Genomic DNA, 21,249 nt, shown 5'->3' with positions numbered 1-21,249 from the left:
GTTTTTGGCTTTTTTGCGATGGGTTCGAACTTCCTCCTTTAGCTCAGAGAATTTTGATCGTCTGAAGTCTTCTTCTCTCAACTCATCAAAGTCATTTTCCTTGCAGCTTTGTTCCGTTGCTGGCGAGGAACTGTGTTCCTTTGGAGGGGGAGAGGTGCTCTGATTTTTAGAATTTCCAGCTTTTCTGCTCTGTTTTTTCCCTATCTTTGTGGTTTCATCTACCTTTGGTCTTTGATGATGGTGACGTACAGATGGGGTTTTGGTTAGGATGTCCTTTCTGTTTGTTAATTTTCCTTCTAACAGTCAGGACCCTCAGCTGCAGGTCTGTTGGAGTTTGCTGGATGTCCACTCCAGACCCTGTTTGCCTGGGTATCAGCAGCAGGGGCTGCAGAACAGCGAATACTGCTGAACAGCAACTGTTGCTGCCTGATCGTTCCTCTGGAAGCTTTGTTTCAGGGGGGTACCCACCCGTGTGGGGTGTCAGTCTGCCCCTACTGGGGGGTACCTCCCAGTTAGGCTACTCGCGTTTCAGGGACCCACTTGAGGAGGCAGTCTGTCCGTTCTCAGATCTCAAACTCCAAGCTGGGAGAACCACTACCCTCTTCAAAGCTGTCAGACAGGGACATTTAAGTCTGCAGAGATTTCTGCTGCCTTTTGTTTGGCTATTCCCTGCCCCCAGAGGTGGAGTCTACAGAGGCAGGCAGGCCTCCTTGAGCTGTAGTGTGCTCCACCCAGTTCGAGCTTCCTGGCTGCTTTGTTTACCTACTCAAGCCTCAGCAATCACGAGCGCCCCTCCCCCAGCCTGGCTGCCACCTTGCAGTTCAATCTCAGACTGCTGTGCTAGTAGGGAGTGAGGCTCCGTGGGCATGGGACCCTCCCAGCCAGGTGCGGCATATAATCTCCTGGTGTGCCGTTTGCTAAGACCGTTGGAAAAGTGCAGTATTATTAGGGCAGGAGTGACCCGATTTTCCAGGTGCCATCTTTCACAGCTTCCCTTGGCTAGGAAAGGGAATCCCCTGACCCCTTGCACTTCCCGAGTGAGGCAATGCCTTGCCCTGCTTCAGCTCATGCTCGGTGGGCTGCATTCACTGTCCTGCACCCACTATCTGACAAGCCCCAGTGAGATGAACCCAGTACCTCAGTTGGAAATGCAGAAATCGCCCCTCTTCTGCGTCACTCACGCTGGGAGCTGTAGACTGGATCTGTTCCTATTTGGCCACCATGCCCGGCTAATTTTATAATTTTAGTAGACATGTGGTTTCACCATGTTGGCCAGGCTGATCTTAAGCTGACCTCAAGTGATCCACCCGCCTCAGCCTCCCAAAGTGTTGGAATTACAGGCGTGAGCCACCACGCCCCATCTTGTGTGGGTCTGTTTCTGAGTTCTCTGTTCTCTTCAGTTGATCTCTATGCCTATCCCTCTGTCTATACCATATAGTCTTGATTACTATAGCTATATAATACATCTTGAAATAAGGTAAATTATTTCCTCTTACTTTATTCTTGTTTTTCAAAATCATCTTAGCTATACTGGTTCCTTTGTCTTCCCATATAAATTTTAGAATTATCTTGTATATATTTGCCCCCCCACCCAAAGAAAACTTACTAAGTTTTACATAGGGATTATATTAAAGCTGTATATCAAAATTGGGATATCTTTACTATGCTGTCTTCCAATCCATGAACATGATATGTTTCTCCATTTATTTAGACCTTGTTTTATTTTTATTTAATTTATTTATTTATTGAGACAGGATCTCCTTCAGGCACCCAGGCTTGAGTGCAGTGGCACAATTACGGCTCACTGCAGCCTCAACCTTCTGGGCTCCCACCTCAGCCTTCCAAGTAGCTGGGACTACAGGCATGGACCACCACACCTGGCTAATTTTTAAATTTTTTGTAGAGACAGGGTTTCACCATATTGCCCAGGCTGGTCTTGAACTCCTAAGCTCAAGCAACGCACCTGCCTTGGCCTCCCAAAGTGCAGGGATTACAGGCAGGAGCCACTGTGCCGGGCCCAGATCTTGATTTTTTTTTAAATCAGCATTTTCTAGTTTTCACTATGCAAGTCCTATACATGTTTTGTTAGATATTTTCACTGGGTCTAGCATTCTAGATTGACAGTTCTTTACTTTCATCACATAAAAAATAATGTGCCACTTCCTATTATCTTTCTCCTAGCTAGCATGGTTTCTGATGAAACATGTGCTGACATAGTTTGAGTACCCCTTAACTGAAATGCTTGGGACCAGAAGTGTTTCCAGTTTCAGATTCTTTTAGATTTTGGAATATTTGCATATACAGAATGATATATCTTGGGGGTGGGACTCAAGTCTAAACATGAAATTCATTTATGTTGCATATACACCTTATACACATAGCCTGAAGTTAACTTTATTTTTCCCTTGGGGATGTTGAATAAACTGTGTTTGACATGCCTGCATTTTGACTGCAACCTGTCACATGACAACAGGTGTGTTACTTTCCATCTGTGGCATCATGTTAGTACTCAAGAAGTTTCAGAATTTAGGCTGGACATAGTGGCTCATGCCTGTAATTCCAGCACTTTGGGAGGCCAAGGCGGATGGATCACCTGGGGTCAGGAGTTCGAGACCAGCCTGGCCAACATGGTGAAATCCCGTCTCTACCAAAAATACAAAAAAAAAAAAAAAATTAGCCGGGTGTGGTGGTGGGCGCCTATAATCCCAGCTACTTGGAAGGCTGAGGCAGGAGAATCGCTTGAACTGGGGAGGCAGAGGTTGCAGTGAGCCAAGATCACACCACTGCACTCCAGCCTGGGTGACAGAGCAAGACTCCATCTCAAAAAAAAAAAAAAGTTTCGGATTTTAGAGCATTTCAGATTTTGAATTTTCTTATTTTTATTTTTTGAAACCGGGTCTTTCTCTTACCCAACCTGGAGTGCAGTGGTGCAATCATAGCTCACTGTAACCTCAAACTCCTGGGCTAAAGCGATGCCTCCCTCAGCCTGTGGCTGAGACTACAGGCACCACCATGCCTGACTAAATTTTAAATTTTTTGTAGAGATAGAGTCTCACTATGTTGTCCAGGCTTGTCTTGAACTTCTGGCCTCAAGTAATCCCTTCACCTCTGCCTCCCAAAGCACTGGAATTACAGGCATGAACCACTACACGCTGCCCAGATTTTGAATATTCTAATTAGGTATGCCCTGTACGCTAATTTTTTTTCCCCTGTAGGTAAGGTGTGGCTTTTCTCTGACTGCTTTTCAGACTTTTCCCTTGTATTTAGTTTTCAGAAGTTTGATTATGATGTGTCTTAACATGAATTTCTTTCTGCTTATCTTGTTTGGGGTATGCTCAGCTTCTTGAATTCATAGGCTTATGTCTCTTGGAAATTTGGGAAGTTTCCAGCCATTATTTATTTGAGTACTTTTTCAGTCCCACCCTCTTTCTCTCCCTCTAATACTCCAATAACATGAATCTTTTGTTATAGGCCAGGCTTGCTGGCTCATACCTGTAATCTCAGCACTTTGAGAGGCCAAGGGAGTTTCAGAGCAGCATAGCAACATAGCAAGAACTCATCTCTAAAAAAAAAAAAAAAGGATTAAAAATAATAATTCTAAAATGTCAGCCACCTTAGTAGGACATTTTTGTATAATGTCATAAGACTCTAGATCTTACTTGTAATCTTCTGTTTTACCTAGCTTTTATTGGCATTGCTCTGCCAGCGGAAGTAGGGATACCACCTCATCATGCCTGGTGGAAGTAGAAGTCCAGGCTTCCCAGTTGGCTTCCCGTGACACCCAAAGGCGGGGAGCTTCTTGACTCTATTTTGAGGAAAAACAGTGTACATAGTTGATCAAACGTGAATTACTGTTGATTTTCATGATAGAATAGCCGCTTAAAAGAAGAACAGATTTGGCACATACGGCATCTACTAAAGGAACTGAGTGAAGAGAAGGCAGAGGGATTGCCAGTTGTAACAAGAGAGGATGTTGAAGAAGCAATGAAGGAAAAATGGAAGTTTGAAAGAGACCAGGAAAAAAACTTGAGAGGTGATTTAGGAACATAGAAAACTATCATAGAGTTGTGCCAAGCTATTTCTTGAATATATTAATGCTTTATTCTTCCAATATGTTCAAAGTGCTGTGAGTGTATTTTAAATGGCATCATTACCACCACAACCACAAACACATGTAGGTAAATGGGCAGGAGAGGGAAATAATAAAGTGAGTAGAGGTAATTAAGCCAAACAAGGAGGTGGAAGAAGGGTAGTGATCAAAAACAGATGAAATTTATCTGACTGTTTTTTGAGATAGGGTATAGTTCAGTCACCCAGGGCTGGAGTGCAGTGGTGCAATCTCAGCTTACTGCAATCTTAACCTCCCAGGCTCATGCAGTCCTCCCACCTCAGCCTCCCAAGTAGCTGGGACTCCAGGTGCACACCACCATGCCTGGGAATTTTGTTCCTTTTTCGTAGAGATGAGGTCTTGCTATGTTGCCCAGGCTGGTCTTGAACTCCTGGGCTCAAGGGATAGTCCCACCTCAGTCTCCCAAAGTTCTGGGATTACAGGCATGAGCCACCACGCCCGGCCTCATCTGACTCTTACAACAGGACAGTATCCTGTTAAACACCGTTACTCATAGTAGGGTTTTGTTCTTTTTCTTTTTCTTTTTTAATTCTGTTGTTTGGTGGTTTCACTGGCTTCAGCTTCAGTTTAGATTTGGGAATGATAAGGCGAATATAACCATGAAAAGTGTTTCCCCCAATATCTCTAAGGGAGCCAAGCACCCCATTAGGGGGAAATAGGGATTAGAGTTGGGAAAGGGGAAGTCTGGAGAACATGGGTAGTAATGACACTAGGTGCAGGCAATGAAAGACCCAGGGCATACTCTTGTTGTAGGCTTAGGAAATACTATGGTACTGAGGGTAAATCATGCAGTTCTGACATACTCATTTTGAAATTCCTATTCCTTCATTCTAAACTTGCTGCTAAGATTTCTAGGACCACTTTTTCCAAAACCTCCATAAATAACATCCCTGCTAGGAAGCTGGAAAACACGAGAAAGAGACCAAAGTGCTATCATTTGTTAGCCCTTAGGAAATCCACGTATTTCTGGATTTCTGCAAGTGCCTACTTAGCTGAGCACTTTGCACAAAGCAGACCCTCCACTCAATAGATATTTGTTGTTTTGAGTGAAATCATTTCCAAGACCAAACATCAATAGGCAAGTTTCATTTTTAGGGGAGTCCAAAACTGTTCCCATAGACCTCCTCCTACCCAAGTCTCTTCACTGGCAATAGGGATGTCATGACATGGTAGATAGTATATTTTGCACGACTTCTTTCCAAGAGAGTTCTGCTTATGTTTGGAAGGAATACTTTAATAAGTCCCTTGAGATGGGAGTGAGACCCTAAAGGATGCTCAGGTATACTCGCTAAACTGCCTTCTAAAGGAATGGGCCCAGTTAGTTGAGATGTGCCTGTTTATGGTTTGGGCTGAGCATGGGGATGTGTCATACAAGACTGGGCCACACTGCATGGCTAAGCACAGTAGAGGAGGACTGGACATGTATGGGAAGAAAGGAAGCTCACAGACATGCAGGAAGAAAGGGAAAGTAAAAGAACAGAAGTGTCTGGAAAACATTTCCAAGGTAGTCACTTTATGTCCCAGGTAGTCCCTTGCAACTCATTTTGGTGTGGAGCAGCAGCAGGTGCTTCACCTGTCAGCTTGTTAGAATGCCAATTCCCAGGCCCCACCCAGCCCTACTGAATCAGAATCTGCATTCTGACAAGATCCTGGGGGATTCCTATGCACAGTAAGGTTTGAAAACTACTGCTGCAACCCTTTTCATCCAACTTTTAGTAAGGACTCTTTCAGTTGCAAGGATAAAAAATCTAACTCAAACTAGCTTAAGCATAAAGGGGATGTTAGTCTTTTCACATCACTTAACACAGAAAGACAGAGTGCTTCTCACCTAGATGCAAGGCCTCATATGCTGTCAGATCTCAGCTTAAACAAACAAAAATCTCTGGGGCGTGTGTGTTACTAGAAGGGAAGGGAAAAGGTTCTAAGAAAGTAGAAAAACAGCCACTACATCCATCTCCCTTTTACAATCTTCAGTGACATCTACCAACCCTCCCCTCAAAGGCCAAATGGGGCACAGGCTGAGACAGTAGCAGTCTGCTCGAATGAGAGCAACTGCCCATCTAGGTTATAGTAGTATTAATAATTGTTTAATGAAAATAACAAGCACCATTTGTTAAGAGATTTTAAATATAGTATCTTGTGGCCAGGCCCGGTGGCTCACACCTGTAATCCCAGCACTTTGGGAGGTCAAGGCGGGCAGATTGCCTGAGGTCAGGAGTTCGAGACCAGCCTGGCCAACATAGTGAAACCCTGTCTCTACTAAAAATACAAAAATTAGCTGGGCGTGTTGGTGGGTGCCTGTCATCTCAGCTACTTGGGAGGCTGGGCAGGAGAATCACTTGAACCTGGGAGGCGGAGGTTGCAGTGAGCTGAGATCATGCCACTGCACTCCAGTCTGGGCAACAGAGTGAAACTACATCCCCCCCCCAAAAAAAAATTAGTATCTCGTGTACATCTTTGGAAAAAGATGAGTCCTGAGTCCTTCTGGACCTCTGAACTGAAGAATATCACCCTGGCCTGATTGAAACGCTTCAGTCATTCAACACACATTTATTGAGCACCAACTAATTGCCAGGCTCTGTGCTAAGTGCTGGATTTACAGAGATGAATATAATGTAGTCTTGCCTTCAAAGAACTCTCAAACAAGGTGATATATGGTGATGAGACAAACAGCCATTAAGTTCGTTGTACTTGACTCTTTTGTAATGCTTCTTTTTCAAAAATATTCAGCAACATGATATTTGGCCTAAAGATTGAATAGAATATCATGTTTAGCAAACAAAGTTTATATCCTTGAAATAGTTCAATATTTGTATATTTAACTTGGGAACTTACCTATCACTCTGGTTTTACCAAAGAGGGGTGGGAGAAGACATGTTAGTATGACCATCAGAGGCTATTATTTCATACAAGAGAAATCCAAACAAATGAAGTTTAGATGACTGCATCAAACAATTTACTTACAAAAATGGTTGCCAAGGACCTGGGAAGGACACAAGTTGAAATCACTTTTGCTCAGAGGGTATAATGGCCAGAAAAATGATATTTTACTAATAAAGAATACACATCATATGATACACTATACAAAATAGGACCTTTATTAAGCTATCACAGGAATGATGTAAACTTGCAGCTTCCTATGCATATGGGTTGTCTATTATGTATTTCAATCAACCATCAAACCACACATCTACTTTATAATCAGAAGTTTAATTTTACTTAGATTTTGAATCAGGAGAGATAGATAACAATAGTTTGAATAGTTTAGAATTCCGTAAATTTTAGACATCAAATAGTACTTATGAGTTAACAGTATTTTAATATCAGATCTTAACTTCTTAAAACCAGATTGCAACATATAATGGTTACAAGGAAAATAGAAATGACACAGTGTCTTTTTTTCAACAGATATGCGCATGCAAATAAGTAATGCTGAGAAACTATTTCTTGAGAAACTCAGTGAAAAGGAATATTGGGAGGAGTACAAGAATGTAGGGAGTGAACGACATGCTAAACTCATTACCTCCTTACAAAATGACATCAACACAGTTAAAGAGAATGCAGAGAAAATGTCAGGTCAGTTGCAACAAAACTAGTTCTAGTTCAATAAAAAACATCTTTAGTAGGGCATACATTGGTGGAAGAAAAAAGTGTGTACTCCCTGAATCATTCATTACTCTGCTGTCAGCACAAGCAGCTGTGAGCCTAAGGGTAAAGGTGGAGGGAGGAAGAAGAAGAATGATCCCAGGACCACCTGTGAAACTGAGAAGGGGAAATGAAGAAATGGGCGGGCGGGGCGTGGTGTGGAGAAGCCCTGTGACCAACTGACTTTAAGAAAGAAGTTTCTGGCTGGATGCGGTGGCTCATGCCTGTAATCTCAACACTTTGGGAGCCTGAGGCTGGAGGATCGCTTGAGCCCAGAAGTTTGAGACCAGCCTGGGCAACATAATGAGACCATATCTCTACAAAAAAATTAAAAAATCAGTTGGGCATGGTGGCTCATGCCTGTAGCCCCAGTTACTTGAGAGGCTGAGATGGGAGGATCAGTTGAGCCCCAGAGTCAAGGCTGCAGGGAGCCGCGATTGTGCCACTGCACTCCAGCCTGGGTGACAGAGCAGACCTTGTCTCAAAAAAAGAAGAAAGAAGCTTCATTCAATGGATGGGGTCTGTATGTTTCCACACTGGGGGCAGGAGCAATTCCACTAAGATAGAAGTGTCCTGAGGCCAGGTTACATTAGAAAGAGAATTCACGTGGGGCAAGCTAATTCAGCTTAGCCACGCTGGATAGCCAGAATCATCATGGAGAAATGTCAAAGTCAATTAAGTTGTAACCAGGGAAAAACTGGGGAACAAACATGAGATGAGAAGTGGAAAGGCTATAGAGTAGGATGCCATCAGGAGCAATGAAGCTTACCAGGACTGGATATGGACACGATGAGGGCCAGCTGTCTGCTACTGAGGCAAGCATAGTGGCTTCAAAGAACACCAGAGACCCAGACACAGAAGAGTCATAGGACAAAATTAATAGGGGAAATCTAACCCAAAAGAGTTGCTCTGGGTGGATGACAGTCCAGGACCCAGCTGGAAATAGTGCCTTGCATTGTGGAGGGGTTCCTGTGGGTGGTTCCCATGTTCCCCTGTCAGGGCTTTCTGCTTGTGGACCAATTTGTATGTAAGTTTCTCAGCTTAGGGCCTCTGCACCACAGTGGTCATGTAAACTTGGCCCCATATCAGTCTGGGCTTGGAGTTCCAATTTGTCAAAAGGTTCTTCTTCTGAAAAGAGAATGAGAGTGCCAGCCTGCTACTCCCTCTGTCCTCACTCAAATCCTCTCCCACTATTGCCAGTTTCTTATGTAGCAGTCAGAAATATTCTATGCATATATATATATATCTCTCTCTCTCTCAGAAATAGCATGCTATATATATGATGGCTCACTTGCTTTTCACATAACAATAAGAACATCCTTCTAAATCAGTATATCTTAATACTGCCTCATTCTTCCAGTGGTTGCATTGTTTTATCGTACCCTTTTTTTTTTTTTCCGAGACAGGGTCTCACTCTGTCACTCAAGCTGAAGTGCAGTTGCGTGAACACAGCTCACTGCAGCCTCAACTTCCCAGGCTCAAACGATCCTCCCAACTCAGCCTCCTGAGTAGCTGGGAGAGCAGGCATGTACCACCATACCTAGCTAATTTTATTTATTTTTTGTAGAGGTCTCACTGTGTTTCCCAGGCTGGTAACCATAATTTTTTTGACCAGTTTCTTACACATAAGCATTAAGGTTGTTTCTAGTCTTTTACTATTACAAATAATGCTGCAATGACTATCCTTACACATATCTCGTTGTCCTGTGACAAATATTCTTGTATTTATGTCATTTCACTTATGTGTATCTCTGAAAGAAATGGTTGTGTGAAACAGACTGTTTATTTTACTGTGATAAATGTGGCCCTCCATAAAGGTTGTACCAAGTGGTACTTCTACATGTACGCATGAGGATACCTATTTTCCCACATCTTCAACAACAGGGGGTGGTATCCAAATTTTTGTTCTTTGTCAGTCTTATGGATAGAAAATGTTATTTCATTGTGGTTTTAATTTCCATTTCTTTTATTAAAAGTGACACTGAATGTGTCTTTTCATAACTTCAAGAGCCATATGAATTTCCTTTTCCATGAACCATTTGTTCACATCCGTCACCCATTTTTCTATTGTGTTTTGGCACTCTTTACATTTTAAAGAAATTAGCTGTTTAACTGTGATATAAATTGCAAATATTTTTCCCATTTGTCATTAGTTTTTTTGTTTGTGGGTTTTTTAATGAAGAAATGTTGTGCTTTTAAAGTGCCCAACTTATCAGTCTTTGATTTTATGTTTATGAGATTACGAATGAATTCTCCAATATTTTATTCTACAATTTTTATGGTTTTGTTTTCACATTTAAGTCATTGTTTTTGTGTGAGAGCGCAATCTAACTTTACTTTTTTACCAAATGGTTTTCCAGGTGTTCCAACATCATATATCATCAATTTTTATCCTACTGATTTGAAGTGCTAACTTTATTACACTTTAATTCCTCATGTATATATGAATCTTTTTCTCTACTCTCTATTCTGATTCACTGATCTGCCTATGCATTTGTTAAACAGTAGAATACTTTTTAAAAGTTATTGTTCTGGTAGTTTCCAAATTTTTAAATATTTTAGCCAGTATTTATTTTACATTTTTAAAGTAGGAAAAGTGATCTTCTCATATAAACTTAACCCATTATCTTGATCAGAAGTTTGGATGATTGGGCCAGGCATGGTGTCTCACGCCTGTAATCACAGCATTTTGGGGAGTCCACGGTGGGTGGGTCACCTGAGCTCAGGGGTTCGAGACAAGCCTGGGCAACAGGGCGAAACTCCATCTCTACCAAAAATAGAAAAGTTAGCTGGGTGTGGTGCTGCACACCTGCAGTTCCAGTTACTTGGGAGGCTTAGGTGGGAGGATCACCTGAGCCTAGTAGGCAGAGGTTGCAGTGAGCCAAGATTGCACCACTGCACTCCAGTCTGGGAGACAAAGACCTTGTCTTAAATTAATGAATTAATTATTAACTAGGATGATTTCTTTGACTTTAAATTTTCATGTAGTTGTATTCAACTTTGGGGTGGTAAAAACATTTATATATTGAATTACTTGCTGGTCAAGCCATGGGGCGCAGCCATAAGAAAATGGTTGTTATGGGCTTGTATTATTTTCCATTAGTTTTAGGGACTTCTCTTAACCATCCAGGTAGCAGCAGCCACTCCACCAGGGGAACTATTAAAACATGTTGGGGACCACTAACTAGACACAATGAATATGAGCAAGACTCCTAAATCAATCTATCTGAAGGCTTACTGCCATCATCCCCTCTTTTTCTCCTACCTTCTACACAGGCTTCCTTCTTTCATGATTTTCCTGGAATTCTCCTCCAATGATTACGGGGTTTGTGTTAGTTAGGCTGCTTTATATGCAAAGAACAGAGATAGACTCAGGCTATTGTTGGGCGCTGGGAGGTTGCTGTAAGTGAAACAGGATATTAAAACTTTTTGAAGTCTCAGTTTACAATGAGGTGGCAAAATGAGATGAGATACCGCCACATAGATTTGCAATTTGATGAAGAAGAAAACCAGTTTCACACCTCTGACCATCGAATTCCAGTCTACACAAGAAGTTAGAGACGAAAAGTTTGTTAGAAATTAGGGGACAACTTTTGAAAAGAGCTCTTGGTGTGCTATCAGTCCTACTCTTTCCCCCACCGAGGAGTAGGTAAAAGGTAATTCATCCTCCATCTCAAATCTGGGTGAAAGGTCTTCAGAGAGATTCTCAGATGGTTCAGTATGTGTCCCCTATAGTTTGGGCATTCAGGTCTAGTTTATGACTCATCCCTGAGAAATCTAGGGAATACATGGCTGAGGAGCTAACGGCACTGACAGCAGAACACAGAAGAGATGGCTGTTGCCCTGGGCTGGGCCTGCACTCCCGAGTTTGTCAGGGCAGAGAATGGAGGAGTGTTTCTTGTCAACTTGTTATGAGAGAGTGTTGGGGAACAGTCATGTGGAATCTTGCCTGAGACAGCTGACTAGGGTGTTGGGGGCCGGTGATAGGTCCCCAACAGAAAAATAGGGATTTTGTTTGTGTGGGAGGGGAGTACAGAATTGAAAACCAGGGACCAACAGAAAAGTTGTTACCAACTTCTAAGGACAGTACTTGCCCTGGATCAAGGGAATGCAGATACCATTTGAAATGGGAAGCTTGTCCTCCAAAGAACCTACTAAAACACTCCCATGAGACAATGCATCACCCTTAAATGCCATCTAGGTCCAGAAAGTGGACATGAGCTTGAGACAGTATCAGTCAAGTGAGAGCTTTCTTACCGTTTTCCATACTCCCCTCTTCCCTTCAGCACTGAGAGAGGAATCATGGAAGCTCAAGGCAGAGGAAATGGCAGCAGGCCCAAGTTAGGAAAGGGGATTGGCATAACTCTGAAAGAAGCTTAAATTGTTCCAATATTCTGGACATATTAATTACTTGTTGGAGGACCTTTTGTACCACAAAGAAACCAGAAGTGATAGGATTTACCATATATTTTATTGAGCAGAAGTCAATAGCCTCACAGTATGAGTTTTAAAGGAAAGAGACAAAAATTAAGTTGCTTGACTTCCCAAGAGTAATGCTTATTGGCTGTAACACAAATAGGAAAGGGAAGACTGAAGACAGAATAATATCAGCGGTGGTTCTAGGCATGGCTCCTCCCCACATTTCTCTCCCCTGATCTGTGACTGTCCCTCTCACTGAGACCACTGCTTTGCTCTGCATACGTGTCCCCCTTCTCTTCTACTTCCCACAGAACAGTTCTTGCAGTATTCTCCAGCCCAGTTCTAAAGACAGCTGGTGCCATCATCCACCTCATCAAAGATGACCAACAGTCTTTGTCAATGCCACCTCATGGGTCACCAGTCAGCCCCGGCACAAACTGTTCCTCAGTCACCTGCCTTATTCAGCAGCCTCCGCTGAAACCCAGGGGTGGGAGCAGAAAACACTTAGATCTGCTTCCCGGAACTTTAGCTAGAATGGGATATTGGGATACCAGTATAGAAAACAGTCACTAATATATCCAGGCCAAGGCTACTTCTCAATAAAAGGAAAAGGAACCTCAGATTAAGCCCAGGAATACAGAAGGTGAGAGGTTATTACAAGTCATTAGATAACTACAGTCACAGAGCATTTTTATTTTTGTCCTTTACTGGGGCACAGGACAGGGATTCTTAAGAGTTCTTTGTACACTAACAGTGAATTTTTTAAAATTAGGTTCAAGACTCCTTACAAAAAAGTAACATTGATTCTTTGAATGTTACTTTTCTTCCCTCTAAAATCAGAGTCCCTAGGTGATCTCCAAGAGGACTTATATTTCTAGCATCTGCTTATCCATGTCTTGTCTAATCCTTACAAGTTCCCTTGAGTTAGATATAATTAGGCCAGTTTAAAGATAAGAAAACAGAGGCCCAGAGAAGTTAACTGCCTTAACCAAACTCACAATGTTAGTAACAAATGGAACAGGGATTTGAACCAAGATGTGTTAGGCCCCAAATCCATCTGCTTCAAATAGTCCCCTGAATCTGATTCAGTGAGTTGGGGCGGCTCTAAAGAGATTGCTACCTGGCCAGTGTTTCTGCTAGCTCCTGCTCAGTTTGCTCCAAAAGGGCCTGAGAAGAGGCCACTGCCACAGGAGAGGGTCACCACAATGGAGCTACGTGACCCCAGAAGTCAGAGAAGAGTAGATAACAAAGCTCTCAACAGGCCATGGAGGAGTAAACCAAAGCAGAGCCAGACAGAGCAGGAAAGGCGGAACAGTGCAAAGCAAACTTTAGCCAGTACAGTTTGGGGTCAGCTTCTGGGAAAGGACCCCATTAGATGGGATGTCTGAGAAGCAAGGAGTCTTCTGTACAGTCCTAATCTCCCAAGCTCCCACTTGCAGTGTCTGGAGCTTTTACAAGGAGACTTTTACATGCCCCCACTTTCTTTGGCTGCATTCACCAATAAATGATTGTTACCAGAAGCATCATCTGAATCACAAAGGGTAACAATGAGATTCTCACATTCACCCTTGTGCTGAGTACTGCGTTTTTAAGAAGAAAAACGGTCCATACAGTTTTATATGGAAGTTAGAAGAGAATCAAATATGAATATTGCTTTTTCAGTATTAATAAGGCAATAGAAAAAGCTACATCTTTAGTCAGAGTGTATTTGATAATCTATTTTTAAATTATTTATAGCAAAGAATTAATATTTCATGTTATCAAGCTCTAGGTTTTATGGTTTCTTTTAGATGCTAAGAATGTAAAATCCATTATGCTCCTGATCCATTGCAACTTTTAGATTGATTATTGTGTTTTGTAGGGTAGAAGTTCAAATTAATAACCAACATTAAGCTGATGGGCTGGGGTGAATTGAAAAAAGAAATTCCATCAGAAATGAGTTTGAAAGGATTAAAATATTCATGAGATTAGTTTATATAAGTAAGAAAAATGCAGGCTGTATAAACGGGAATATGTAAGTTGGAATAATAAAGCCTTCCACTTCTTATTCTCTAGATGTCAAATTAGACTAACTCCAAAAACCTAATGAATTCTTGCTTATGAACTACTGCCTCACTCTAGTCCATCTCTGTTAGAGGCAGAAACTGCCCTCTCCTGACCACCTTTTCTGGCCACCCCACAAGTTAGGAGAATGCTCCCTTTCTCTCTCTCTACTCCCTCTTCCCTTCCCCACCAAAGCTGCCAGAGAAGAGGAAGAGCCAATATTTGCTTTCTGGTGCTGAAGCCTCAGATCACTGCCCACCAAAGACTTGCAGTTTACCAAGTTTGATTTTCTTCAAAATATTTTTTGGCATGTATTGTGTCCCAGGGATACAGTAATGAAAAGATATGGAAGAGAAATGTTTACTTTCTGCTCTCAGCATTTTCATCTAATAGGAGAAACTGCTATGCTAGTACAAAGTATAGATGAGGGCTGAATAACTCTTGCCCAGCTCTCTGGCCAGAGTTCCGGTGGTAGATGCCTTAGTTGGGCTCCTGGTCAGTTGAAAGACCAGACCTGCAGATGTCCTTCCCTACAGCATAAAATCCCTGAGGGTTCTGCTTTGGCTAACTTGGTCTGTGAAGAAAATTTTCCCTTTGAAACAATGCCCTAAGTCAGGGGTCCCCAATCCCCGAGGCCACAGACCAATATTAGTCTGTGGCCTGTTAGGAACCGGGCCACACAGCAGGAGGTGAACAGTGGACAAGCAAGTGAAGCTTCATCTGTATTTACAGCCGCTCTGCATCACTTGCATAACTGCCTGAGCTCCACCTCCTGTCAGATCAGCAGCAACATTAGATTCTTTTAGGAGCGCGAACCCTATTGTGAACTGCACATGTGAGGGATCTAGGTTGCATGCTCCTTAGGAGAATCTAATGTCTAATGATCTGTCACTGTCTCCCATCACCCCCAGATGGGACCATCTAGTTACAAGTAAACAAGCTCAGGGCTCCCACTGATTCTACATTATGGTGAGTTGTATAATTATTTCACTATATATTACAATGTAATAATAATAGAAATAAAGTGCATATGTAATGCACTTGAATCATCCCAAAACCATCCCCCTTTCCCACCCAGTCTGGGGAAAAATTGTCTTCCATGAAAACAGTTCCTCATGCAGAAAAGGTTGGGGACTGCTGTCCTAAATGGAAATAAGGTTCTATGGTACTGTTAGTACAATACTGTTGTTTAGCTGTAGAATAAGTTTAGTAAGCCTCTGAACCTGTCCAGAAATCTAGCAGCCATGATTTTCAACATCCTTTGTATGGAAAAACACTTTCTGAATTCCAAATAATTGTCTGCCTATGTTATATAAATAAAGCACAACTAATGGGAACATATAACATGGAACTAATAAAACACAACTAATCTTGATTTTTCCTAGATTAACTCATTTGGAGTAGTACAGTTTCCTCATTTTTCACATTGCTGACTACCTAACTCAGTCCCTGATTACCTCCTCAAAAAAAGCTTTCTCTGATCACCCAATCTAAAATTGAGAATTTTAGTTTTTCTTCCTCACATACATCACCACTTGAAATATTATTTATTTACCTGTTTACTTATTTATGATCTGGCTTCCCCATTAGAATGTACATATCACAAGGACAGGGTTTTTTTCTGTCTTAACCAGTAATATTTGCAGTGTCTTACATACTGTTTGGCATACAGAAAGAATTTGATAGTTATTTGTTGAAAAAAGGAGTGAAAAAATTGGACTCATCTGTCCAGCTTTCTTATTCTCCATTCTTTAAAGCAGCCTTGCTGTCACAGTGTCTCATAGTCCTTAAGAAGGAATACTGATTACATGATCTCCAAGCATCTTTCAAGGCCTAAAATTTTATGATTCTTTGTTCTCTCAATAATGACATTTGTGAGCATACGAAAATCTTGAGAGGACAGAGAATCCTGTGCTTCATTTTCTGTCTGTCTTTCTCACCTGAGCCTAACTTATGACCAGGTCTATCACCTTTCTCAGCACCCTTACTCCCTCCCTACTCACCTCTCCTTGTTCTGTCTTTCCTGCCCCAGGAAACACATGCCAAGAATAGTCGAAATCTAGTTAGATGAAGTCAGACAGAATGCTACTCGAATAGATAATAAAGTCTTCATATTTCTGTTGTGGAGTAGTAAGTTGTGTGTATGAAGGGTAGACTGCCACACAAATGCTAAACTGTTTGAAATTCTGTCTTTGGAGAGACAGTCCTTTGAAAATACAAATGTTCTTGTGTAAGAGGTCTTAAACTAATTCACATTAACGTATTAGTAAATTCTTAGAGTCTATCTTCCAATTGGAGGAACTAGATTCTTCAGTAAAAATGTACCCTGAAAATTCAGAAAAAAAAATGTGTAGAAAGGAGAACTGAGGATGATGGAAAATAAAATTTACTGAATCATAGTTTTACCTAGAATCAGCCTTGATAAGTCTTTTAATTTTCTTTCTTTTTTTTTTTTTTTTTAAAAAAAGAACACTATAAAATCACTTTGGAAGATGCTAGAAAGAAAATAACCAAAGAAACTTTGTTGCAACTGGACCAAAAGAAGGAATGGGCCACACAGGTATAATTCAATTTTCTTAAAAACAGAACAAAACAAACATTTTCCTGCTATTTTTTCTTTGGGTATATTATAGTGGTTAAGAACTTTGGATAGATTCTCAGATTTGGGATGCTCAACCTGTAATAATGGCCGTAACACAATATTAAAATAAAAGTTTTGAATGATTTATAAAATGAAATATAATTTGTCTAAAAAATACTTTCTTTTATATCCAAACCTAGGAATGTGGATTCTGAAGGTAGACAGTTTGAGTTCAAATTACAGTTCTACACTTACTGGCTGTATAATGAATTTGTTACTTAGCTTTTCTGGGCTTCTGTTTCCTAACCTATAAGATGGAGAATAATACTAGTATTTACCTTAAAGAAATAGTGTGAGGATTAAATGAGATGATTTAAGTACTATAATCTCTCACAAGAAACAAGAGCTCAGTGAATTTTTTCTTTTTTCTTTCTTTTTTTTTTTTTTTTTTTTCGAGGCAGGATCTTGCTGTATTGCCCAGGCTGGAGTGCAGTGACACAATCACAGCTCACTCCAGTCTTCACCTCTTGGGCTCAAGCAATCCTCTCGCATCAGCCTCCTGAGTAGCTGGGACTACAGGTGTGTGCCACCACTCTTGGCTAATCAGTGAATTATTAATCAGTTATTTTTTTAAGTATAAGAAATATAGGTTGAATATCCCTTATCTGACACATGTTTCAGATTTTGAATTTTTTCAGATTCTGGAATATTTGTATCATACCAGTTGAGCATCTCAAATCCCCAAATCCAAAATCCAAAGAAGTCCGGGCTGGGTGCAGTGGCACTCTCCTGCAATCCCAGCACTTTGGGAGGCCAAGGCGGGTGGATTGCTTGAACTTAGGAGTTTGAGACCAAGCTTGGGCAACAGGGCAAAACCCTGTCTCAGCTAGTCCCAGCTCAGTAGTGCCAGCTACTTGGGGCACTGAGGTGGGAGGATTGCTTGAGCCCAGGAGGTCAAGGCTGCAGTGAGCCGTATCTGCACCACTGCACTCCAGCATGGGCAACAAAGTGAGACCTTGTCTCAAACAAACAAACAAACAAAACTGAAAAAGTGAAATTCTCCACAATCTGAAATTTTTTGAGTGCCAACATGATGCTCAAAGGAAGTGTTCACTGGAGCATTTTAGATTTCAGATTCTCAGATTTTGCATGTTCAACCTGTAATAATGGTTGTAACAAAATATTAAAATAAAAGTTTTGAATGAATTATAAAATGAAATATGATTTGTCTAAAAAGTACTTTCTTATATATCTAAACCTAGAAGAGTATACTCTACATTGCTGGCACTTTAAAAATTTGGGACATAATATATTTTTGAGGCATAATTTTCAATCTTATATGTTCTCTAATTCCTTTGTTTTTACACAAAATACCTGAAAAAAAAAATTTTTTTTTAACAGTCTTGACCTCTTTTCAAACTATCCTCACCTCGGCGAGGTCCCCACTGAGATTGTCTGTTCATCTGGGACATTCTTTTCTCAGAATCATAAACATCTGGTCTTTTTCAAAAAGGTTCCTTACTGAATTTCAGTTGCTGTTATTTGTTGCATCCCTGTTGGTTTAGTTGTTCTTTTAGTCTTACTCTCTTATTGCATTATTTTTACTAATTTACACAAATACAGAAGGTTTTGGAAAACTGATCAGCAATCTGTTTGCTCATGCAATTCAGTCACTTTGTAAGTGAATCTGACTCACTCACATGGTGAAATCAACCATTAAGTAATCTGACCATAGTTAAGATGATTCAAAGTAGATATATAGGCCAAATAAGCATATAGCTTCAAGCATATATCATGAGGACTATTCTAAATATTCTTTCAAACATTTCACATTTAACTCCCTCAGCAATCCAGTAAACTATAGAGACTTGCTAATGAGGAGACTGGAACAGAGAGAAGTTTTATGACTTGCCCAGAGCAAGTGGGAGAATCCAGATTCATTTCAGGAGGGCTCCTTCAGATCACTGCTCCTAATCACTAAACTATACATTTTCTTTTCTCCACATAATGTCAAACACTCACATGCTTGAATGAATTTTCCTCATTTTAGCTGGCTATTTTATCATACAGTTCAACATCCTATAATCACAATGCTGTGCAACCTCAGATGCACAGTAGAGTCACCTGAGAAATTTTTTTTAACCCAGGTGATGCCTGTATCTCACCCACAGAGAAGGCTGATATATTGCCCTGGGATGTTGTGTGGGCTTCTGGATTTTTCAGTGCTTCTAGGAGATTCAAATGTGTAACTAAGGTTGAAATCGCCGATCCACTGTTAGTGAATCCAGCCATTAGCCAATTAACTTCAGTTGGGAGTAGCTTCTTGCTTTTGTCCAAATGAAATTCTATGTTGGAGGAAACTAGAATTATTAGTTGTAGCTGGAGTATAAAAATTCCTGGCTCCTAAGAAATATAGGTCCACTGGTAATTTAAGCATGACTTAAAGAAAAATTTTTATGGCAAATCTTTCAACTCTTAAAGACTTTAATAGGGCTGTAATCCCAGCATTTTGTGAGGCCAAGGCGGGTGGATCACTTGAGGCCAGGAGTTCAACACCAGCCTGGCCAACATGGTAAAACTCCGTCTCTACTAAAAATACAAAACTTGGCCAGGCATGGTGGGAGGCGTCTGTAATCCCAGCTACTCAGGAGGCTGAGGCAGAAGAATCTCTTGAATCCAGGAGCAGAGGTTGCAGTGAGCCAAGATCACACCACCATACTCCAGCCTGGGTGACAGAGCAAGACTCCAACTCAAAAAAAAAAAAAAAAAGACTTTAACATAAATTTACCCTTAACACACTTTTCAATCATTTCTGTCCATGTTTATGATCTAGATTATTTTTCTTAATTTTTCTTCTTTTGGTTGTGCCCTTCAGTTACTAAATATTGAACTTGTACCATGGTATCCATATAAAATCATCTTGCAGAGAAATATAGTTGGTTATTCACTATAAAATTCTTTTCAATATCCATGTAATTGAAAATAAATTTATATTTTATGAACCTACTGACAAAGTAAGACATTTTTGCCTTCTTTGTCTAAAATGCCTTTCTTCAGGAGACTATCCAGCTACAGCCTATCCTGAAACTACTTGCTGTTAGATTTATAAATATGTATGTTGTTATTACTGACATGCAAAATCTTTTCAAATTAAAAAGATAGTAATCTCTTCATGTTTTTGTTATATGTTGGATTATGTCTGTGACTATAAACTTAAAGAATGTTTGATCACTGCAGTTTAACCATCTGAATTGTGAAACATGATTTCACCATAGCAGTCAGATTTGGTCACAATGGAGGTCAATTGAATGGTCAGTTACACATTGTCCAGTTCTCCAAATCACCTATAATAGACAGTGTAAATCAGAAAAAGCAATATAATAGGATAGTAAAGAATGAACAACCAAACCAAAAGTTCTTAAGTATGTTCCTAAAGTAATTGCAGACACAATCTAAATGCAGGTTAACTGCACATCACTGTTGCTAAAATTATGAATCAGCATGTGGCAACTCTTCCTTAACCCGGAAACTTTCTTTCAGAATGCTGTAAAGCTCATTGACAAGGGCAGCTATCTAGAGATCTGGGAGAATGACTGGCTCAAAAAAGAGGTAAGTGGAATTTATCAAAAGCAATTTCTTCGTTCTCACTTTTTTTAAACTAGAAATGACTTTTCATTATGAACTGAAGTCATGAGAAAAGCATGGTACCTTGACTGACTGAGACAAAATAAAATTCAAGCGGAGTCCTCATCTCACTACAAGCTGTTACTCAACAAATATCATAAATAATCTCAATAATAACCAAAAAAAAAGTTGGGGTTTATAATTCACACAGTAAACTCAAATGTGCAAAGTTTCTTTATGTCCTAAAACTTGATTTGGTCTTCCTCATGAGCCTACTTCCTCCTGGGTGATGGGGCAAGTCTAAAGGACCATTCTAAGCTGATTCTCTGCTGGGTTAAATTGCCTCTTTTGGATGACATGGTCTCCTTTGGTCTGTACCACTGACATTTGAACCAGATAATTCTTTGTTACGAGGTACTGTACTGTTTTCCCTAGATTGTACATGCCGGTCCTCTGCTCTTACTTCCATATCTCCTTACCCTCATCTGTCTAGAAAACTCCAACTCATCCTCAGGCTTGGACTTTGATTACCAATTTCCTTGTGAATCATTCTGTAATCCCTCCAGGAAATCTTGGGTGCTCCTTCCCCAGTGTTTCCTTACTTTATTGTGACTCTTGCTAAAATATGTTGAAATTGTCTATTTATGCATCTGTCTCATTAATACACAGAGCAGGCTATAGCTTTTCAACTATATGTCCATGGCACCTGATAAATAATCTGTGCTCATTAGTTATTGAATGAATGAATGTCAATGAATATAGATATACTCATTGAAGGCATTAATCAAATAAACAGCTTAGATCATAG

At 40.6% G+C, this 21,249-nt stretch overlaps 1 protein-coding gene across 6 annotated transcripts in view; it reads left to right on the top strand.

Moving 5' to 3' along the window:
• Window positions 1-21,249, top strand: part of CCDC83 (coiled-coil domain containing 83) — a 71,530-nt gene that overhangs the window by 23,783 nt on the left and 26,498 nt on the right. For all 6 annotated transcript variants that reach the window (XM_003910504.5, XM_017949261.3, XM_009187051.4 and 3 more), the window contains exons 4-7: window positions 3,871-4,033; window positions 7,538-7,705; window positions 16,705-16,796; window positions 20,358-20,426. In XM_003910504.5, the coding sequence (XP_003910553.2) occupies window positions 3,871-4,033; window positions 7,538-7,705; window positions 16,705-16,796; window positions 20,358-20,426 (492 nt within the window). The remainder of the gene's footprint in view (window positions 1-3,870; window positions 4,034-7,537; window positions 7,706-16,704; window positions 16,797-20,357; window positions 20,427-21,249) is intronic.

This window comes from Papio anubis, chromosome 12 (assembly GCF_008728515.1).
Source record: "Papio anubis isolate 15944 chromosome 12, Panubis1.0, whole genome shotgun sequence".
In the NCBI taxonomy this organism is placed as follows: domain Eukaryota; kingdom Metazoa; phylum Chordata; class Mammalia; order Primates; family Cercopithecidae; genus Papio; species Papio anubis.
This window is presented reverse-complemented; position numbering and strand designations above follow the sequence as displayed.